Below are 20,300 nucleotides of genomic sequence, written 5' to 3' on the forward strand. Positions count from 1 at the left end.
CAGAGGGCAGCTCAAGCATTCTGTTTTTATAACTGTATTAACATGAAAACAAATACTGGTGTTGAGTCTTTCTCCAGCTATAAAGATTGAATCTAAAATAAAGTCTAGTTTAATTCACTATGACAAATATTTTGATAAATAGGCCAAAGAGGAAAGCCTCTTTATAGGGCTCTTCCAGGACGTTGAGCATGTTGTACAGCCAATCTTTTTTTTGGTATTTGGTTAGAAAAAAAACATAGCAATGGTTGTTCTTTAAGCCTTTTTACCAGCCAGCTCCTTGATCAACACTAGCCTTAATGGGGAGAAAAAAGACTAAGGTATGGCCTACACCCTCAGAGCTACTGGGAGAGTTTGCATCAATAACACAAGCTATAACAGAACGAGAGATGAAGAGATTGTCTTTTTAGGGAATTGGGATATAAAAGTAAAATTTCAGATCCTGCAATAATTGAATCTCAAGTCTCTATGAAATGTATCTTGGATCATTGAGAAAAAAGAATTATGTAAAGAGTACTCTGCTGTTAACTAATAAATCATAATGCATAAATAAACCCTAGAAAATACAGAAAACTGAATGTTAGGTTTACAAATTAATAGGGGGCTCTAGCAAATTATTTCATAGAAACCATGTCAAATCTAGAATATAGTCATATATTTCTCTAGGAAAAGGAGCAAAAAAGATACCATCTAATATCTGATCATGATAGTCATACAGTATCCTCTCTGTTTTTGTTTTTCTGTTCTGAGAGTCAGGGTTTTTTATGATAATTTTGTGTATTGAGGGATCAACCATTATGGTTGTCAGTTATTACTTTAATAAGATAACTTTGCTGTTAAATATAGTGACATCCATTTGATCAATGTGTAATGTTTATTCATAGACTCTTTACTTTCATACTGCATGCTCTCAGATCTTCCACACTGAAGACAATAAGTCTTTGAATTTAGTTTTGGATGTGAGAATTCCACATGACTACTTTTACATATTTAGAGGCAGATTGTGCATCAAAATTAACTCAAATTTTTGAAAATATAGAAAAGACATTGCATTGCCTCCCAGAGTCATGGCTAACTCATCCATAATTTGTGGGTGTGTGGGGGAAAGAATAAAAGAATAGCAAAAGGATAGTGCCTCTGTCTCTTCAGACTGGGAAAGAAAGTGGGGTGCACTCTCAAATTCCCCATACATTTTAGAGAGGCAACCTCTCTTTTTAACTAGACCATAGATATCTCTCATGTGGGGGCACAAAGGGGAAGAGGAAGAACAGGCAGAATGTAATTCTTAACTAGACACAGCTTGTGAAGCAACAATTAGAAAAAATACTCTGAAGTTAGTCCTGCCCTCCAGTGTGTGACACAGTGCTGCATGCTGAAGGGCAGGAAAGATGCAGATGATTTCAGCACACTAATGGGTAGGTTTTCCCATGTCTGACAGGAGAAAATGAAGAAGGTAGAAGACATCGTGAAGGACCATTTGCTTTATCTTGATGCTGTGCATGAATTCACAGACTGGCTCCATTCTGCAAAAGAAGAGTTGCACCGCTGGTCAGATACATCTGGAGACACATCAGCCATGCAGAAAAAACTGGCCAAAATTAATGTAAGAAATATCATCTACAGTGTTTTTATTGATAATTCCATATATGTATACTGAAACAGGCTATAGCCAAAAGTACTGTGAAACTAAAAGATGCTCTTCCCTGTTGTATGTGTGAAAAGTCTGTTGCTTTTGCACCATTCTGGGTGTGCACTTCCTGAGATGCACTCATTTCTTATGTGCTACATGCAATAAAATTGACAATTAGGATGGAATCTTTACTGGGCTTAACTGGAAGTTTTCTAGCTGCATATATGGCATTTTGGGCACTTAAACATAGGTAGTGATTCAACTTCCCCTCCACTCAGGACTCATAAGTAGGCATGCATACATTATGCACCAGTTGGGAATGTATCTGACCATGTACACATATACCTGTAAGTCATAAAAGAAGGGAAAGGAGCAAGGTTTCCCATGTTTTAGCTTTCCTAGCAAACTGTCTAGGGCACTGGACCAGAAAGGAGGAGACAAGGTTTCTAGGTTTCCTTCACCCAGAGGAAATTTGAACCTTTATTTCTCTAACTTCCCAAGGTAGTGCTCTAGCCACTGTGCCATAGGTCAAGGACTATTCACGCCCTTCTCCAACAGGTCTTTTAAGGAGTGCTACTGCTCCTTGTATTTAATAGTAATTGAATAACATTTATGGAGCATAGTGGAATGGGGACACAAGATAAAACCAAAAGGCAGTCCCACTGTGGAGTGGAGGAGAAGTTACCTCAGGCTCTGGCAACTTTTCACTAAAAGCAGGCCTAATTAATGCAGCTCAGTATGAACCCAGGGTGGAAGTGGCAGTTGTTAGATGCCATTAGATGGTGTATAGCAGTGGAACATATAACAACTGCCACCTTTATGACAATACATTTTTGGTGTACTGGGTGGGTCCATGGACCATCAGTTGCTGACCTCTGTTATAACTGGTTTATGTCCTCCTGGCCATGTATAAATCCCTCTTTCGGCTGCCCAGAGGGACAGCTTTAAATGAAGTCCTAAGGCTCTTACTGATCACCATATTTGGAGGCAAGAAGGAATTTTACCCTATGGTCAAATTGGTACAGGTTGGGCATGTCTACACAAGACATTTACTTCATAGTATACTAATTAGCTGCACAGTAAACTTCACACATCTACATGTGCACCCCTATTAGGATGTAGTAAACGAATTAACTTTGCAGCAGGACAGTACTTGTAAATACTCCATTTTTTACTCTGCAGCAGCACACACATAGAGGGCACAAGGGTGCTTCAGTGTGGGGGCTGCCTGCCAGCTAGCCCTGTACTGAAGCACCCTTATGCCCCAATCAGCTCCTCCACAGCACTTTGAGCCAAGGGAAGCAGCCCTGGGCTGGCAGGCTGACCCTCAGGCCACCTGCCAACCACAGCTGCTCCAACCTGCTGCAGTCCCAGGTGCCCGTGAAGACATGGTGCCTGGGAGCAAAAAGTTCTGGAGCAATAAGCTCCAGAGTTTTAATTGCACATATAGACATGCCCACTCTGTGGGTTTTTGCCTGCCTTAGTGGCAGCATGTTCCCTGGATCTACTGAGCACATTTTAACAACCTTTGCAGCAGCAGCAGGATATTGCCCACGTTGGTCCCCCTGCTTTACCTATGGCAGATTGAGTTGTTATGTCTTTTAGTTTTGTCAGTGTTAACTGCACAGTTTTGCTAATAGTTTAGACAATGAATTTTGATAGGATAGTTTGAATTAGGTATAATCCTGCCTCCGGCTGGGAGTGGGGGCAGTGGTCAACTGGATGACCTCTGGAAGTCCCTTTTGGCCCTATTTCTCTGTGATTCTGTGAATAAGAGGGACCTAGAACTCCAGTGTCTTTCTTCCTGGGTGAGTACATTAATCACTTGGCTGCTGGGCCTAAAACATGGTGAGGGGACACCTACCCCTCCAGAGTTTGTCATCTGTTCTTCATGGATTTCTGGCCAGCTGTGTTTTTAGGACTTAGACACAGGTATATGTCCATAACAGACATACATAACTGGGCAGCTGCTGAGCCAGTGTGCAGGCTATTCCGTATGCTCAAGGTATGTATGGATGTTTAGTGCAAGGGATACTGAAACTGTAACTGCGGTTAAGTGCCCAAAAGGCCATTTACATTCTTAGAAAACTGCCACTGAGATGCCCCAAGGGAAGTAAAAGTCTACCCTTAGGTTGTAGTTATTCTCATATGACTTTCCCTCCAGAAGTTCTGCTGGCGGAGAGTGGCTACCAGCTCAGTCACCAAAGCTTATCCACAGCTGCATGGTTTCATGTGCCTCTCACAATAACTATGCTGGTCAAGCACATTGTGTGTTCTGGGGTGGCATCTGGCTGAATGACAAAAGGTATAGGAATGTTTTCACGTGCCTTCTACTAGGCATCAGCAGAAATCTTGCTACAGTCAGCAGAGAGAGAGTGCAGCTCTTTTGGCAGATTGGAGGGTTCTGCCCCTGAACCAGAAGTTAGACTGTGAAGGCTTTCAAAGTTTTCAAGGGAAAACGAATTCTAATAGACAAAATATGTAGTGCAAACTAGGCCTTAGGGTCAACCTGACCTACACCTGGAATGGTATGGAGCTTGTTACTCCTATGGGATCTGAGTGTAAGTTGCTTTAGTGAGACAAGATGTACTCCTTTAACTCCATCTCATAACTGTCCTACTCAGCTCTTCAGAGCTCAGTGGAGAGGTGGGAAGATAATGGCCTTTATTCTTTTCTTTGCCCCATCCTAACCCATCAGGGCAATGTCCACTTTGGAGGTACAAATTGAAAACAATCTCTACACTTATTCCAGCACAGGAGAATGCAGGAGTACCTAGCACCTGCTTTTCACACTTCTTTGTGGACAAATCTACATAAAATGTTTACTGAGCAGCTGCCAAATTATGTCTGCAGTAAATGTCTCATCAGTCATCTACAGGTGTGGCCCTATTAGGCCTCAGTAAAGTAATAAACTGCCGCAGGACAGTATTTGTAAATTTACAAATACTATCCTGTGGCAGAGTTATTTAGTGTGCAGCAATGCACATGTAGGTGCTGATGGGGCTGGCTGGGACATGAGGGTGCTTCACTGTGGGGGCTGTCTGCCAGCTAACCCCACACTGGAGCACTCTTGTGCCCCAGCCAGTCCCTCTTCAGTACACTGAGCCAGGTCAGAACAGCCCTGAGCTGGCAGGCTGGTTCCCCAGGCATCCTGACAGCTGGAGCTGCTCTGATCCAGCTCAACATGCTGCAGTCCCAGGTGCACAAGTAAACATGGCCAGGAGCAAACAACTCTGGGGCAATAGGACCCATAGTGTATTGTTCCACATTAATATACATGTGTAGACGTGCCCAGTATTTGCAGCTGTCAGATGTTTGTTGCTATCTAGGTGTTTCCCATATTTACCCGAATATAAGACAACCTGGAATTTAAGGTGACCCCCAGTAGTTAGCTTCTATATATGGAAAATTTATAAATTAGTTATAATTTTCTAGGTATAGAATCTGAGTTACAGAATTTCTCAACTGAATAGGCTTAGCCTCTTTAGTCTCTTCTTATGAAAGCCCCTTCATACCACTAATCATCCCTGATGTCCTTCTGTCTACATTCTCTTGTTCTTAGTCTTTCTGAGGTACAGAGACCAAAACTGGGCACAGTATTCAAGGTGTGGACCCACCATCAATTTATAAAGGAGCATAATGAAACTTTCAGTTTTGTTTACAATTCTATTCTTAATAATCTCTAATATTTTGTTTGATTTTTTGATGGCTGCTGAGCCCCGAGCTAATGTTTTTAGTGATCTGTCCACCACATCTCCCAGATCTCTTTCCTGTGTGGTAATAGCTAATGTAGAGCCCATCATAGTGTATGTATAGTTTGAGTTATTTCACATAAAGGGACACTCATTAAAATACATTTTCTATAATTGAAATGATGCTAAAAGCAGCATGTGCTCAGTAACGGAAACCACCTATGAAGTTGATGTGCACATCATTTTATACTTCTCATGGGTGCATCATTTTATACTTATCTAAATTGAATTGCATCTGCCATTTAGTTGCCTATTTGCTTAATTTTTGCTACATCCTTCTGTAATTCTTCACAGTCCACCTTGGTCTTTACCACTTCGAAATATTTTGTGCCATCTGCAAATCTGACCACCTTGCTACCCATCCCCTTTTCCAGCTCATTTATGAATGTATTAAACAGCACTGGTCCTAACACAGATCCCACCACTCGCTTCCATCCATCCTGAAAACTGACCATTTATACTCACTCTTTGCTTCCTGTCTTTAAGCCAGTTTTGAATCTAGAAGTAGCTATTCCCCATACAGAGTACCCTTCCTGCACATTTCTTGTTGCATCTCCTTAACTACCATACCATATTTGCGGGGGGTTGGTTTTTTCATCTTAATATAAGCAAACGTTCTTGTGTTGTCCAAAAAAAAAATGATCCCCCCCTCCCCAGCTTCTAAAAGTGTATCCTAGTTTCAGTCACACTTTGATCTATTTAAAGTATTGCTCCTGCTTCGTAGATTTAATTTTATTGCTACCTTTCTCTCCCATTTTTCTGTGGCCTGGATATTGTGCAAATGTTTTTTTTTTTTGTTGAAACTGTTACTCTGTTCACTATGAAACACTGACTCGAACTTCCCAGTTCAATGCTGCCCTCCATTTGTAAGTGTTCAGGCTTCCAGCTGTAGTGAATCAGAGCACTTTTGGTTACCATGGTAATATTCCATTGCAGGAGCTGATAGATTCCAGACAGATTGGTGCGAGCCGCCTAAACAGGGTTGAGACACTGGCTCCTGCCGTGAAACAGAGCACAACTGCCAGTGGGTGTGAACTCATAGACGCAGAGATGCAGGCCCTGCAGTCTGACTGGAAGCAGTGGGAAGAAAGCATATTCCAAACCCGAAACAGCCTAGAGGATCTTGTTAGCCAAATGGCCCTGTCGGAGCAGGAGTTCACAGCCCAAGTTGCTCAGCTGGAAGAGGCCCTGCAACAGTTCAGTGCACTTCTCACAGCCTGGTCTCAAAATTTGACCCCTCTGGACAGCAAGCACACGGATCAAGAAATAGTCGAATGCTGGCACAAAGAAAAAGTAAGGGCACTTTCTGTTTCTTCAGCATTGTTGTTGTTGTTGTATATATGCCAAAAAAAGAAAAGTTGTTACGACCACGTGACTGGAATCCTCAGGCACAGGAAAATGAGGCAGCTTTGAAATGTATTTCTAAAAATACATCCGTAAAACTCAAAGCTGAAAACTCTAGTACAGTCTTTGTAAACTTTTTTTTTTCCATAAAACCAGTCACAGTGCAGTGTTTATATGAAAATGTTTCTCTTTGGCCTTCATTCTGCAAGATTTGGTGCAGGCGTCTCAGCTTCCTGAAGGCTCAGAACAGAGCCTCTAAGCAGAAGCAGGACACAACACATACCAGCTTTGAGCTTTCCTTCCAGTTCACTCAGTATTTGAGGCCATAACTGAATCTGATCACAGGGAGTGAAAGTTGCATGTGGCATGTTTCTGAAAACCATTGTTTGCTTTCTTTATTCATTTCATCCACACTTTTGCCAGTTCATTCTGCCCTTTTCTCAGAATAGTTTACCATTGGACTTTAGAACATGTTAGCATATGGGTTTGAGAAATGGGTTTAGAAACCCTTAGGCTACTGTCATATGTTAATCAACCCTGTGACGACTCAACAGTGCCTAGAGGTAGAGAGGTACGCTTAAAATACTCTCTCCTTTTCGCTTGGCTTCTTGGCAGAATTTGCACATCAGACAACCAAAGATCCCAGTGTCGTCACAGCTATGAAAGCACTAGCCAATTGCCCACCAAGAACGATTGGGGGAGGTGGAGGGCTGGGATGCAGTGCACCACCTAATGCCCCATGCTGCCGCTGTTCTGCCACTTGCAGGGAGTGGGGTGGGGGAGCCGAGGCAAGCGCTGCTGCCCTCAGCTCCCTCACCTTCTGTCTGGTCCTCAGTGTGGCTTCAGAATCATGGTGGCACTCCCCCACACTTGGAGCACTCTGATTGGCTGTTTCCGTCAGCCAGTCAGAGTGCAAATAAAGCATTACGGACAGACAGACAGACGTAGGCTTTTATAATATTAGAATGGGTACCCCTAAAAGTTTCAAGAGCAGCAATGCTATTTCTGCTAGCATTCCTCTGAGGCAGTTGCTAGAGACTAAGAGAGCCAACTTCCGGATTGATTTGCTACAACATTGTAAAACTCCCACGGGTGTTCTTCTTTCAAACTGAGATTGTAAATCTCCTTCTCCAGCTTCCCTTCCAGGCTATTTCTATGGGTTCCTCTTTCGCAGGATTTCCTATCTGAAACATCTGATTTACAGTATCAGCATACAGAATGTCAGTACAGAACAACAGGACTAATGAGGCCACAATGCCAGCACAGCTGTTTTTTGGTATAAATAAGCAGCATTGCTATTGGCTATGTTTTTTTTTATTCCTGTTTTAATATTGTAGTGTTACCTACACATATACAATAGTTGCCAACAATTTCATAATTAAAAACAAAAACTAAGTTAATTGTAAGAAGTTTTTAAAATTTGCTTTTGTTGTTACTATTTTAATGTACAGCACCTGAAGTTGAATGTAATGTTACTGTAATTCACTTGGGACTGAATTCTTTTTTACCTATTGAGTGCAAAAGTGGGCGTAAGTGCCTAAATCCACTTATGTGTCTATTTCTGTAGAAGTGTCCACTTCTGTCCTCCTGCTATTTAGCGATGCTATCCTTTAGTAACCTGTGGAATTCAGAGAAAACTGAAGTTTTACTATTTATGCCCCTACTCTGTAATCTAATTTATAGCTAACAGCAGAAAACTATTAAAATACAAGTGTCATAAAAATATTTACTGACTATCTGTCCAGTTTTGGACATAAAAAGACAGTTCTATAGTGACAATAAAAGAGACCCAAAGAAAAGTAGTAACATCTCTCCCAACAATACAGTTGGTCCAATAAACGATATTACCAAACAAACCTTGTTCTTTTCAAAGTGTGCAGCAGCATTGTTTCTATTGTCTTACATTCCATTATCAAGAGTGCTTAGTTTACAAATATGAAATGTTTTCCTTATGAAAAGGGCTTGTTAGCTTATTTTGGTATCCCCAAATCAAGCTGGATTCTTGTTGGTTTATGCAACATAACAACAGTAAAAAAAGATCCTGAGCTTAGAATTTAGCAAATAATTCTACTGAGGATGTATGGCCCAGTATCAAATCCATCTCTCTGCTCACTCTGCCAGAGCTGTATCTGTAGACGAGTCTGTAGATAAATGCATTTACATGGTATATATAAATAATAACTGCACTTTGAAAGGAGCCCAGCTTTCTGCCAGCCTGTGTAGTATCCTATCAAAACGATTGTGTGGTTGTGGTGGTATTAGGCTATTTGAAAATGAAGATCTATGTGGCAAACATTTATTTTAAGTGCAATGAATTTGTAATAATTGTCCCCTTTTCAAAAGAACTGATGGTATCCCAGAATGGAAATTCCTGATCTTTAGAATATGCTATTGTCAAAGCCAGATAATATCCTATAGATATCTTAGTGTAGTAAGTTAAACTAAAATAAAGACACAACTGTATAAAAATCCCTACACTGTCACAATTGTGGGGTTAGCCAGACCTCTCTCCCCTTTCTGGTTTCTCTAAGTACTCCCTCCACAGATGACAGGGTTCTTGCCCTTACTTGTGTTGGGAAGTATACAGTTCTTCCACACTTTGATTCTGATATAGCTGTAGAATTCATTGTATGCTCACCATTTAGCACATTAAAGGTCTGACTCTGGAATTTCCGTACAGTTCTTTCAGTAACTGATTACCGATGATATAGTGACAGCATATTCTTTCTAAAACAGAAGTTTTTATTTAGCAATCTGAACAAGGCATTAAAAAAATGTCAAACAGTCTTCATGTCCATTATATCCCATCTAACACAACACTTCACTACAATCTAAGTAGGTTTTTCTCTTTAGTTACAGAGAGAATAGATTTATATTCTTCCAGCTAGCTTTGAGTGTCCTATGAATACGAATGCAGAGGGGTGTCACTCAAGGACCCTCTTCACTGATGGGTGCACCTTAAATATCCCTATTAGTTCAATCTGACCTTCCTGTTTAAACTAATTTGACACTTCAGCATGTGGTCAGACTACATCCTGTAAGTCTTCTCACCACCTCTTGGCAATCCATTTAAGCTCTCTGTGTTGTAATCACTGATTCTGTGATAGTAGTTTAAAAATGATGTTGTAACTGTAATGGTCTAAAAATTATGTGAGAGGCAATGGTTTATTAGGGTGATACCTTTATTAAACCAATTATGTAGCTGATCTAAAAAAGTTAGACCAATTTGTCTAACTTTATTCTGTGACTGCATTTGACCTAGGTAGAAACTGTTTTAGAAAACTAATGTATAAATTGCATTTCAGGATACAAATCAATAATTCTTACTAAGTAATAAGTATTCATTGTTGGGGTGTGGTAGCACCAGAGGCACAAATCTCTTATCATTGCAGCTTGTTATTTTTGATTTGAGGAATTAAGGTAGCCAGACCTGAAGCCAATTACACCCTCTCCCATGTGCTGTTGGCTACAGAAATTAGCATGCCTTATCAATGGTACTTTGCTAAACTGCTAGGCTTGGGCTGACCTTTGAATTTTTTGCCCTACACTCTTCAAGCATGCTTTTTAAATTTATATACATAAATTAAATAGCATTGTTTTTATTTCCTCATTGTCATTCCTTCCCTTTGGAGTAACCATGCAGTCTTACTTCAGTACAGCACAAATGCTGTCAGGTGTGCTTAATTTAAATTTGTCAACAACAATTTAAGTTCTCTTCACACTTTTTTTTCCACCACCAACAGGAAACACTTGATGCTCTGACAAAGGCAGAACATATGACAGATGAGATCAAGACTCAATTAAATGACCTTTGCAGATTTTCCATAGATTTGAGTGCCTACTCCGTAAAAGTTTCTGGGTTAATTAAGGAATATAACAGGTAATCTTCCATTTTGTATATAGCTAAGAAAGAATGTCTGTCTTCAGGCCAGATCGATTCTATCTATTAGGTATATAAATGGACTTGGGTACCTAAGTGCAATTCTTTTTCCATCCTGGTGAAGTCCCTGAAAAACAGTTAATGCAAAAGATGGGTGTGCCTTTGTCCTCCCTGCTTTTTATATGACTCAGTCTTATGGGCAAGATGATAGAGTATTATAAAAGTAGATGTATAATTGGATTTTCAGGATTCGACCAGGACTGGTAGGTAGAATCAAATCCAGGCCTTTGTGTTTATAGAACAGAAACTTTATGAAATTCTAAATTAGAAATTTGCACATGAAAAATGGGTTGATTACTTACTACCTTGAACTTAATACCAATCCAGTACATGAAACTGCCCATTTGTTGTTTTTTTTCAGACTACAGTGAGTCACAAGACATAGCTGAAAGTAGAGGGTGCTGCGTAGCTATCCTACTCTACCAGGATCTATGGGAAGGCAGACTGAATCACAATTCCTCTTCTGCATTTTCCCTTACTCTTAGATAAAAGAAAGTTAAAACAGCACTTTCAAGTGTGTATGTTACTTTCCCTTCTCATTTCAGCCAAATGCTGCTGACTGATCTATTGAAATGGTGGAACCAGGGTGCTCCTTACTCTCTTTATCTCCCTGTCAGTTCCCTGGCTATTTGTTTTTGGAGGGAGAGTCATGTGGTCCAAACAGGATCCAAAACTTCCTGTTTGCTCTGTAGGAGAGAGGCCTCTCTTTCACTAACGGTCATGTAAAACGGGTCACCAACCCACAGCATGGGTGCCACGACTTAGGGAGCCTCTGCATGTGGCATGCAGCACAAAAGCTCATAGGGCAGGAAGCAGAAAGCAAAGCAGCAAAATAAGCAGGGAGCACAGGGGAGGAAGCAGAAAGTAGAGCGGCAGATCCAGTTGAGATTACGGGGCTGAGAGCAGAAAGCAGAGCACCAGATGGGGCAGGGAAAGAAATTTGGAGTGGCATGGGGTGGGGGTGGGCATGCAGGACTAGTAAGTGGCATGCCTGCCAAAACATTTTTCCCTCAGTGATGTAAAATATGAGCACAGTACATCCTTAAAAAAATTCTGTAGTTACATTTAGTTTCAAAGGACTTGAGTCCTGGTTTAGTTTCTGTAGAAATGTCTGTTTCAACATATTTCACTGAATCCCCTCTTTTTTCCTGCTTTAATTTGACTCCATAATATGACCCTCAGCATCTCTCTGCAAGCTTCAAAGGGCTGTCAGAATAAAGAGCAGGTCTTGCAGCAGAGATTCCGGACAGCTTTCAGAGACTTCCAGCAGTGGCTGGTCAGTGCAAAAATCACTACAGCCAAATGTTTTGATGTGCCTCAGAATATCCATGAAGCATCAACAAATCTACAAAAAATACAGGTAATTGTACTGCACTTGGGTATTAATTTAACATGGAGGCAGTCATATTAAAACATACTTAATACTGAATTTTTGTTTACCCTCTGTTTTTAGTTTGCTATTATTACAGTAAAAGCGAAGAAGATTATAACTAAAAGGCACTAAACAAATACAGTTTTCTGTTTGTCCAGTTTGTTTGCTCTGTGTATGTGACAACATTTTGTATATTGTCTGTTTCACAGCTTTCCCGATTTATGGTAACTTTTCCCTGTTTGTTTTGGTCTTTTGCACAAAGTAGAAATCCATATTTTATATAAAATAACATTCCTGTTAATCCATAAAAATCAGAAGGCGATGGGTTTTAGGATTAGGGCATGGAACCAGAAATTAAATCAATGTAATCTGCAATTTTTTAGTAATGTTTAAGAACATTAGAGGTACCATACTGGGTCAGGCCAAAGGTCAGTCTAGCCCAGTACTCTGTGACTCACAGTGGCACAGGGTAGATACTAAGGGCAAGAATACCTATGCAGGGCCTATCCATAGTGAGCTGTTCCCTACCCGTCTTTCCTTACAGCTTCTAGCTGTAATGATACAGGCACCTCTCGGATGGAACTTGAAATCTCAGTCCTGGTTGAGAATCACCATTGTGTTGCCTCATCTTAAATCAGTGGTTCTTATCTGGGGTGTTGCCTTGTTGACAGCCAAGTAAGTCTACATGAAACAGGAGAGCCCACTCTCGCAGCAGCATTTCACAGTTCATATCACTTCCCTCCAGTACTCCTTCCAGAAACAGAAGCACATGGGACAAGTTCCACTTGCCCCATGAACCTCTGTTTCTGTGAAGAGCATGGGGGATTGGACCAGGAAGGGCTGCAGCAGGACCAGGTACTCCTGCCTGTTTTAGGTTTGTCAAGGTGCACAGGGCAGTTCTACCTGGCAGCAGTGGTGCCCATGCTACAGCACCCCTGAAAGGGTCTCATGGCTCTCCAGGGTACTGCAGCACCCCAGTTGAAAGCCACTGAATTAACTAGATACTGAAGACTACAGCTGGTCAACTGAAGTGTAATTATTGAAATAATTAAAATTATTACTTAAATAATTATTATTGAATTATTATTTTTTGACAAAAGGAGCTGTGACATATGTCTCCATGAGGAGAGGGTAGCAGGCGGGGGAAGGGGAGCAGCTTGGGGCTGGGAAAGTGGAAAAGGTGGTGGAAATCTTCCTGTTGCGGAAGTGAATCCCTATCTCCTACATGACAGGTGGGGTGGGGATATGGATCACTATACTAACTGACCACTAAGTGGCCACTATACTTTTATATTTTATGCAAGAGATGTTCCTTCAGTAGCAGAATAACCCAGAACATCCTGCCTGGATATAAGTTTACTACTCCCTCAGAGCAATGAGCACCCACTGAATTACTAATATTACTTCTTGTAGTACTTTGTTTTCAGAGAGGCATCCTCTCCAAATAAAGGGCATGTCATTTTATGTGCCCTCACACACTCCTAACCTGTTAGTATCCACTTTGTTTAAGCTTGACGCCTCCTGTCTGTTTGGTTTTATTTCTAAAGCACCTAATTTTTACTAATTAAAAAATGGAATGTAAAGGTCAATTAATCTGATAATGTGCAAAAAGAACTTCCACTGTCAATAATTATTTTTTCCCTGTAGGAATTCTTATCTGAAAGTGAAAATGGCCAATATAAGCTAAATATGCTAGTATCCAAAGGAGAGCTTTTGAGCACTATTCTGCACAAAGAAAAGACTAAAGTTATCCAGGAAAAAGTTGTTACTGCTAAAGAAGACTGGAAAAATTTTATCACCACCCTACACCAGAAGGAATCTGCTTTAGAGGTATAGAACAAGTCAAAAAACAAGCAGATCGATAAGAAATGGGTTTTTTTGCCTGTTCTTTCTAACCAATATGTCTTGATAGATCTTGTTCTTTACATTTCTTCTTACAGGGTAGAGAACTACAAACTAACTACAAAATACCACTAGTTTAACACAGTTTGTAAATAGCTACATTCAGCAGGTCTTATTCTTCTGCCCTTATTCGTATTAGGTAATTCCTTACCTGTGTCATCTCATTGGCTTAAATGGGGCATCTTGTGTAGAAAGGAACTACTCAGTGGGTGCGTCTACATGCACATTAAGGTGGTTTTTGTAATGCATATTAAATTTAGTACCTCCAATGTCACGTACTAAAGCAATGAGCTTTAGGCTGCCTTAATGATCTGTAATGAATAGGCACATTTTTTAAGTGAAGCTTAATGAGCAGTAGCCTATTTTACTGCACATTAGCTTTATCACACCATTTTTTATGCTTTAATACACAGCAAAATAGGCTACTGTGCATTAAAGCGCAAGTGTAGGCGCACCCAGTGGGACTAAAGATGGTAGAATCTGTCCCACATTCACCAGCTCTCACATCATCAAATATAAAATAATTAAGGTGCATGACAAGATACTGTTTGTTTTTTCACAGAACTTCTTTTAAGACAAGACCCTGATATCCTTATAGTTTCATTGACGTTTATAGGATAGCCCAAATATGAAAGTGCTAGTAAACATGAGTAAGACTGGCTTGTCATGCATGTCCCAGTCCAGATCTTAAGATAAGATCTAAGTTCTTGAGATAAGATTTAAATACGACTTACAAGATGTCTACGTGGGCATATTAATGCAAAGCAATAAATTCCAGAGCTTATTGCTCTGAAATTTATTGCTCAGGGCACACCATTGGCCAGTGCACCTGGGACTGCAGCACGTTGAGTCAGGTCGCAACCCCTAGGGCTGCTTCTCCCTAGTATAATGTGCTGCGGTGGGGCTGGCTGGGGCATGAGGCTGTTTTATCATGGGCCTATCCAGCAGGCAGCCCCCACACTGAAACACCCTCATGCCCTAGCCAGGCAGGGCAAGGTCTACTTGTGCACTGCTGCGGACTAAAAAACTCTGTAGCAGAGTAGTACTTGTATTTACAAATACTGCAGCATTTCATGGTTCTTACAAGTACTATTCTGCTGCAGAGTAAATTAATTTACTTTAGCCTAATAGGGGCACATGTGTAGATTAGGTTAGTGTACTGCACAGTAAATGTCTCATGTAGATGTGCCCACCCACACAAATCTTTTAGTTATAGTTATGTTTTCAAGTGGTCAGATTTAACATGTATAGAACATGATTTGTTTACAATCTTTCACTTTATTGTACTGTCTGCCCCCTATCTTGGGAGGGCTGAGTATGCCACTTGGGGCTCTTCAATCAATAATGTACCTGAGTGGATGGCCTAAGTGATCTTGTCCCACCTAGCTGTTTCCACTACCCTCTCAAAAATGTCGATGAAGGCTACCAGATCATCATCCTTCATCTTCTTCAGGGAATCCTTAAAACTGGCTTCTGCCCTCCGTTCTACAGCTTGTAGGTGCTGCGCAGAGGGAGAGCCTCTCAAAGAACACTTGTTGTCATGCCAGCAAAGTCCTTTGTTCCTCTGCTTGTTATTGCTACTGCTGTACTATTTGGGCTATTCAATTCTGCACCCGTTAATTTGCCTCTTGCTGTTGGGCCAAGAGCTGCAGCACTTTGTCCACCTCCATTTTGTACCCTTCAGTCCACTAGGAACACCTCTTACTCCCATCTTGGTGAGGAAGCCTGCTAAGAAATGCATTCCTGGCCAATGCACCATTATGACAGGATGAACCGAAGGGCTGCTGTGGCACCCCCGATGGCTGCCTTTGTTCTGACTAGCCTTTGCTCCTGCCTCTCAGGATCATCCTCTGACATCTTTCCTGCCACACCTTGATGTTGATAATGGGGAAGGGAGGCTGCTTTTAGAAGCTGGCAAACTCTTGGTGCTTTTTCTACTCCCCTTTTTCTACTCCATGGGCTCACACTGCTCTGCTTAACTTGGAATTTAGATTCTAACCCACAAAGTGCCTCTCTCTCTTTCTGCCGGGACTAACACTGGGTCCCTCTGACCCCAACCCTCGTCCAGGCTTCAGTCTGTTTGACCTCAGCCCAAGTCCACTGAGTCAGACCCTGGCTCTTTGGGCCTCACCCTCACAGTGGAGGATGCCTGCCAGTTACCCCATTTGTGGTCTCCGCCTCTACAGCTACTCTCAGTCCTCCGGTTATTCAACAAACATAAACAAATATACATCATGACAACTGAAAAACAAGCAACCTACTTCCACAAAGTTCTCCCTGCTGTCTGTCAACATCTTATCACAAACTGTAATTCTGCTCTCACCCTTGTGGGTAGCTTGGGTGCCCCTGAGCACTGCTTTCTGCAGTTAGCCTCCCTGGGGGAGCTCTTTTCCCTGAAGCGTGTAGGGTCTGACTGCCCATTCTGGTTCAGGCCCTGGGCTTATATACCTGAAAGCTATTCCCCTTTTCTGACATGTGCCTTTCCCAGGCCTGCTTAGGGGTTTTACCACCTTAATTAAGAGCCAGACTGCAGTCCTTTAGCTTAGCCTGCTGCATCCTGTTAAAGGGATAGGGGTCCCCTGACTCCCTGCTACAGTCCCCTCTTTTCTTCTTCCATTGTGCCCGAGTAACAGGGTTTGTGTTCCCTGTTACACAGGCCTATAACTTCATGTTGGAGTAGACTAACTTTTAGGGCAGCTTTAAGTTGCATTGATGGATAATGCAGAAGTACTTTCAGCTTGATCTTCAGCTGGTATAAGTCAGCACTGAAGGCAATGGCTTTACCTACCTTTTTCCCAGGATGAGAAGATGTCATAAGGAACTAATCTTGCTCAGATACCCATTTTCTGTCCTACATTCTATATCTCTAATCCTGAAATTTCATTGAAATTATGATGTGCATAAAAAGAAAATAAAATTAGTTTGAAAAATCCAGGGAAAAACAGAAGGACTGGAATTCTGCTGGACAGAGCTTCTGTTCAACATTGATTGTTTCTGATATTCTTCCATGAACCGGTGGAATGACTTGGAAGAAATAAATATGTAGTCAGAAAAGGTTTTCTAAAACACATAGAAGGTTTTACAAGCAAACAAAAATAATCCTTAGATTGGGAGTGAAGCCAGTTGTCTGACCCCTCAGTGTGAAGACCTCCATTTCTAAATTGTTCTCCAGACAGTTTCCTAAAAAGTTACTCTCGTACCTTTAGCCAAGCATCTGGGCAAGGTTGAGAAAGAAGCTGACCTGAAGTGAGCTCCTCAATCAGTGGAGTCCTGATAATGCCTGGGCATTTTGTTATATCATCCCTGTGTGTTTGGGAATAGGTTGTGTGAAATAGTTACATCAAACATAGGTTTCATGCATGCTTTACATTTGCATATTCATTTTCCTTTGCAGAACTTAAAGATCCAGATGAAGGACTTTGAAGCAAGTGCTGAGCCTCTCCAGGACTGGCTGAGCACAACTGAGAAGACAGTGCAGGATAGTAGTGGTCGACTCCATGATCTCCCTGCGAAGAGGCGAGAGCAACAAAAATTACAGGTGATGAGCATCTATAAACCCCTGTTTCCTGGGGTTAGAAATGCCTAATACATTTCTGCTTTCTAAGTAAGATTGTATCTAGTTTGGAGGCTTACTTGTTGACAATCGTCTTCAGGAAGATTTGTCTCAGCAGTTCTTGATGACATGCATCATTTCCTTTCTGTAACTGTATTGTGTACTTAGTGGGCTAACCATTCATTTTTTCAGGATGCTTACCGAGGGTCAGTGTGTTAATTTCTATCCACCCTTGGAAATGCTTTTGCCTGCTTGCTTCTCCATTTTGTGCTTCTTTGCCCCCACACTTAATAACAACATGCTTATGCTTTACAGTCTGTCCTTGAGGAAATAAGCTGTCATGAGCCTCAGCTCAACAGGCTAAAAGAAAAAGCTCAGCAGCTGTGTGAAGAGCAAGCTGCCAGCAAAAGCTTTATGCACAGAGTGTCTCAGCTGTCTTCTCAGTACCTTGCTCTATGCAGTCTAACAAAGGTAATGCACCTACTGTCTGTGCTTTTAAAGCCATTAATATGAATGTGACCTATGTGGAAAAAAGTGGTTGAATTGTGAAATACTGAGGATGCATAGCTGTTCTGTTGCATGGTACATCTGATCTATCCTATCTTTAAGGCTTGTGCTGAAGAGGTGAAAAGGTGTGCATGGCTTTTCCAGATAGAGCACTGAGCTTTTGCTTTTTCTAACATATCTATCTGAGATAAGAAAATGAGAGCAGAAGTATTTGGTATGCAGTAACTTTATCCCATGAAAAGGCAGTAGTCTGCAGGTAGTTTTGTTTTAGATGGAATGCAGGTAGGAATTTTGTGTTAATAAACCAGGATTTCAAGAAAGTACATGTTTTTGTTTGCCAGTAAGTGTATCTAGGATCATGTAGAAGAATTATTTTCCCCAAACTGATTTTTTAATGCAGAACCATCATGTTGAAATGTTGTTTTATTAATATTAAGATGAGGATTTGTTCCCTGTCTTAACAGTGTCTTGGTCTAGAACTTTGTAGTTTGTTTTTCAGCATTTTTAAAGGATTTGTTAGTTGGCAGGCTGCTTTTGAATCACTGGCCAGAGGTGTCATGGGCTGATGCCTGGGGCACTGGACTGGGGCTCAGGGTTATATCTGCATAACATGTGACAGCATATTGTCAAGTATGTCTCTCCCACTCACATATGCAAATCCCAGAAATGCCCTAGTGAAGGTATTCTGCAGGGACGTGCCCTCCACAGTCACACTCAAGTCTCCAGTACGGATGAGAATAGCCACAGAGTAGCTTTACTCTTGCATTTCTGGGTTTGGCACATGGTAACAGAAATGTGTGAATGGGGATGCTCAGAAGCATTCCTGATAGGGCACGCTGGGGAACTGGGACAAAAATCTGTTTACCTTTGGGAATTGAAATCACAGATTTGTAGCTGTATAAGTGGCATTTTTGCCATTTAGACACAGTTTGCTACTGCATTTTCACTGCAGTATTGATGCATAAGCATATGCATATATGTAAGCAGTAGGCTAGACACCTAGAAGAGTGGGAGGAGGAGTCCACCTTATGTTTTAGCCCCAGTAGCTAAGTAGCTAGGGCACTCACCTGGAAAGCTGAAGCTCTACATTCCCCTTTCTATATAATCAGTTAGTGTCTTTCTGACTTCCCAGTAGTGTGTTTTAAAAACCACACCACAGGCTAGTCATCTTCTAGACCTCTTTTCAGCTCTCCTTTTTCAGCTGAGTCACTGCTTATTGTAGTTATTGTATTTTATTATTGGAAAAAATAAACAGAGTGTAGTAGGGCAGTTTCTGCCCTGTTGGGAGCAGGGGCACAGGCTAGAAGCCAGGGCCTGCCCCTTTCCAGGGTAGTATCCATCTTACTAAGCCACACAGCCCTGTAGGACAGCATTAAAAGGAGCACTAGAGAGGGGAACTGAATAATGTCTGAACTGTAGCATGGTGGCTAGAACAGCTTTAAATTCCCAGTGTGTGAGAAGAACTGAGGACATAGAACTTGCGTCCCTCTATTGTTAGGCAAGTGTCTAACCACTCAGCTATTAGGGCTAAAGCATGGGATTATCCTTATCTTCCTCCTCCAACACCCACTGGTCATGAGTATCTGGTAAACTAAGTTTTTAGGACTTAAACACAGGTTCACATCCAGTTTCTAGGACTGGAACACAGTCATGGTCAGTGTGTAGCCTCCTGTGAAGTGAACTTTGGCTTACAAAAGTTTGTGCTACGTGCACATACCCTCCCCTGCCAATCCCCACACACACTTTGGTAAGTCTATAAGGTGCAAATTTTCCCTGCCTTCTACATGCTTGTATGGTGTGAAAGTAGAATTGCAGCTGTGTGTATGAGGCACAGTTCTATTTCCTATCAATCCTACCGGCCAGGTTTGTGACACTGGACTTCACCTCTTTGGCTAGGGTGAGACAGTCAAAAAGCCTGAGCCTGAATTGATTCAAACTTTGCAGCTTAATCTAACCTTTTAATCTAACGTGGCTAGGTTGAATTGGTTTGTAACCAGATAGACATTCTCTGTGGACTGAGGAAATTCAGGCACAAGCCTGCAGTGGCTCAGGCTAGAAGCTGGGGTGCACTAGAGCAGCCCTCCCTTCCCCTCCACAGTACTGAGATGAAGGGGGGCGTGGCCAAACCCTGGCAGGATGCTCTGATTAGGGAGGTCTGCCTGCATCATCCCAGCCTTTACCTTGCTGGCTACTCAAGGGGCGGGAATGTTGCCAGACCCCAACCCTGGGCTAGCAGTCTGAGTCAAGGAGTGGGGAGGGGGAGGTGTGCAGTGCATGCATCTGTTGATAATACAGAGCTTTTC

The 20,300-nt window shown here is 41.7% G+C and overlaps 1 protein-coding gene across 3 annotated transcripts in view; it reads left to right on the forward strand.

Moving 5' to 3' along the window:
- SYNE1 (spectrin repeat containing nuclear envelope protein 1) overlaps positions 1-20,300 on the forward strand; it is a 631,505-nt gene that overhangs the window by 332,863 nt on the left and 278,342 nt on the right. For all 3 annotated transcript variants that reach the window (XM_019526891.1, XM_019526894.1, XM_019526892.1), the window contains 7 exons: positions 1,436-1,600; positions 6,316-6,672; positions 10,467-10,603; positions 11,846-12,023; positions 13,683-13,865; positions 17,332-17,475; positions 17,806-17,961. In XM_019526891.1, the coding sequence (XP_019382436.1) occupies positions 1,436-1,600; positions 6,316-6,672; positions 10,467-10,603; positions 11,846-12,023; positions 13,683-13,865; positions 17,332-17,475; positions 17,806-17,961 (1,320 nt within the window). The remainder of the gene's footprint in view (positions 1-1,435; positions 1,601-6,315; positions 6,673-10,466; positions 10,604-11,845; positions 12,024-13,682; positions 13,866-17,331; positions 17,476-17,805; positions 17,962-20,300) is intronic.

This window comes from Gavialis gangeticus, unplaced genomic scaffold (assembly GCF_001723915.1).
Source record: "Gavialis gangeticus isolate Ggan-Ray unplaced genomic scaffold, GavGan_comp1, whole genome shotgun sequence".
Lineage (NCBI taxonomy): Eukaryota > Metazoa > Chordata > Crocodylia > Gavialidae > Gavialis > Gavialis gangeticus.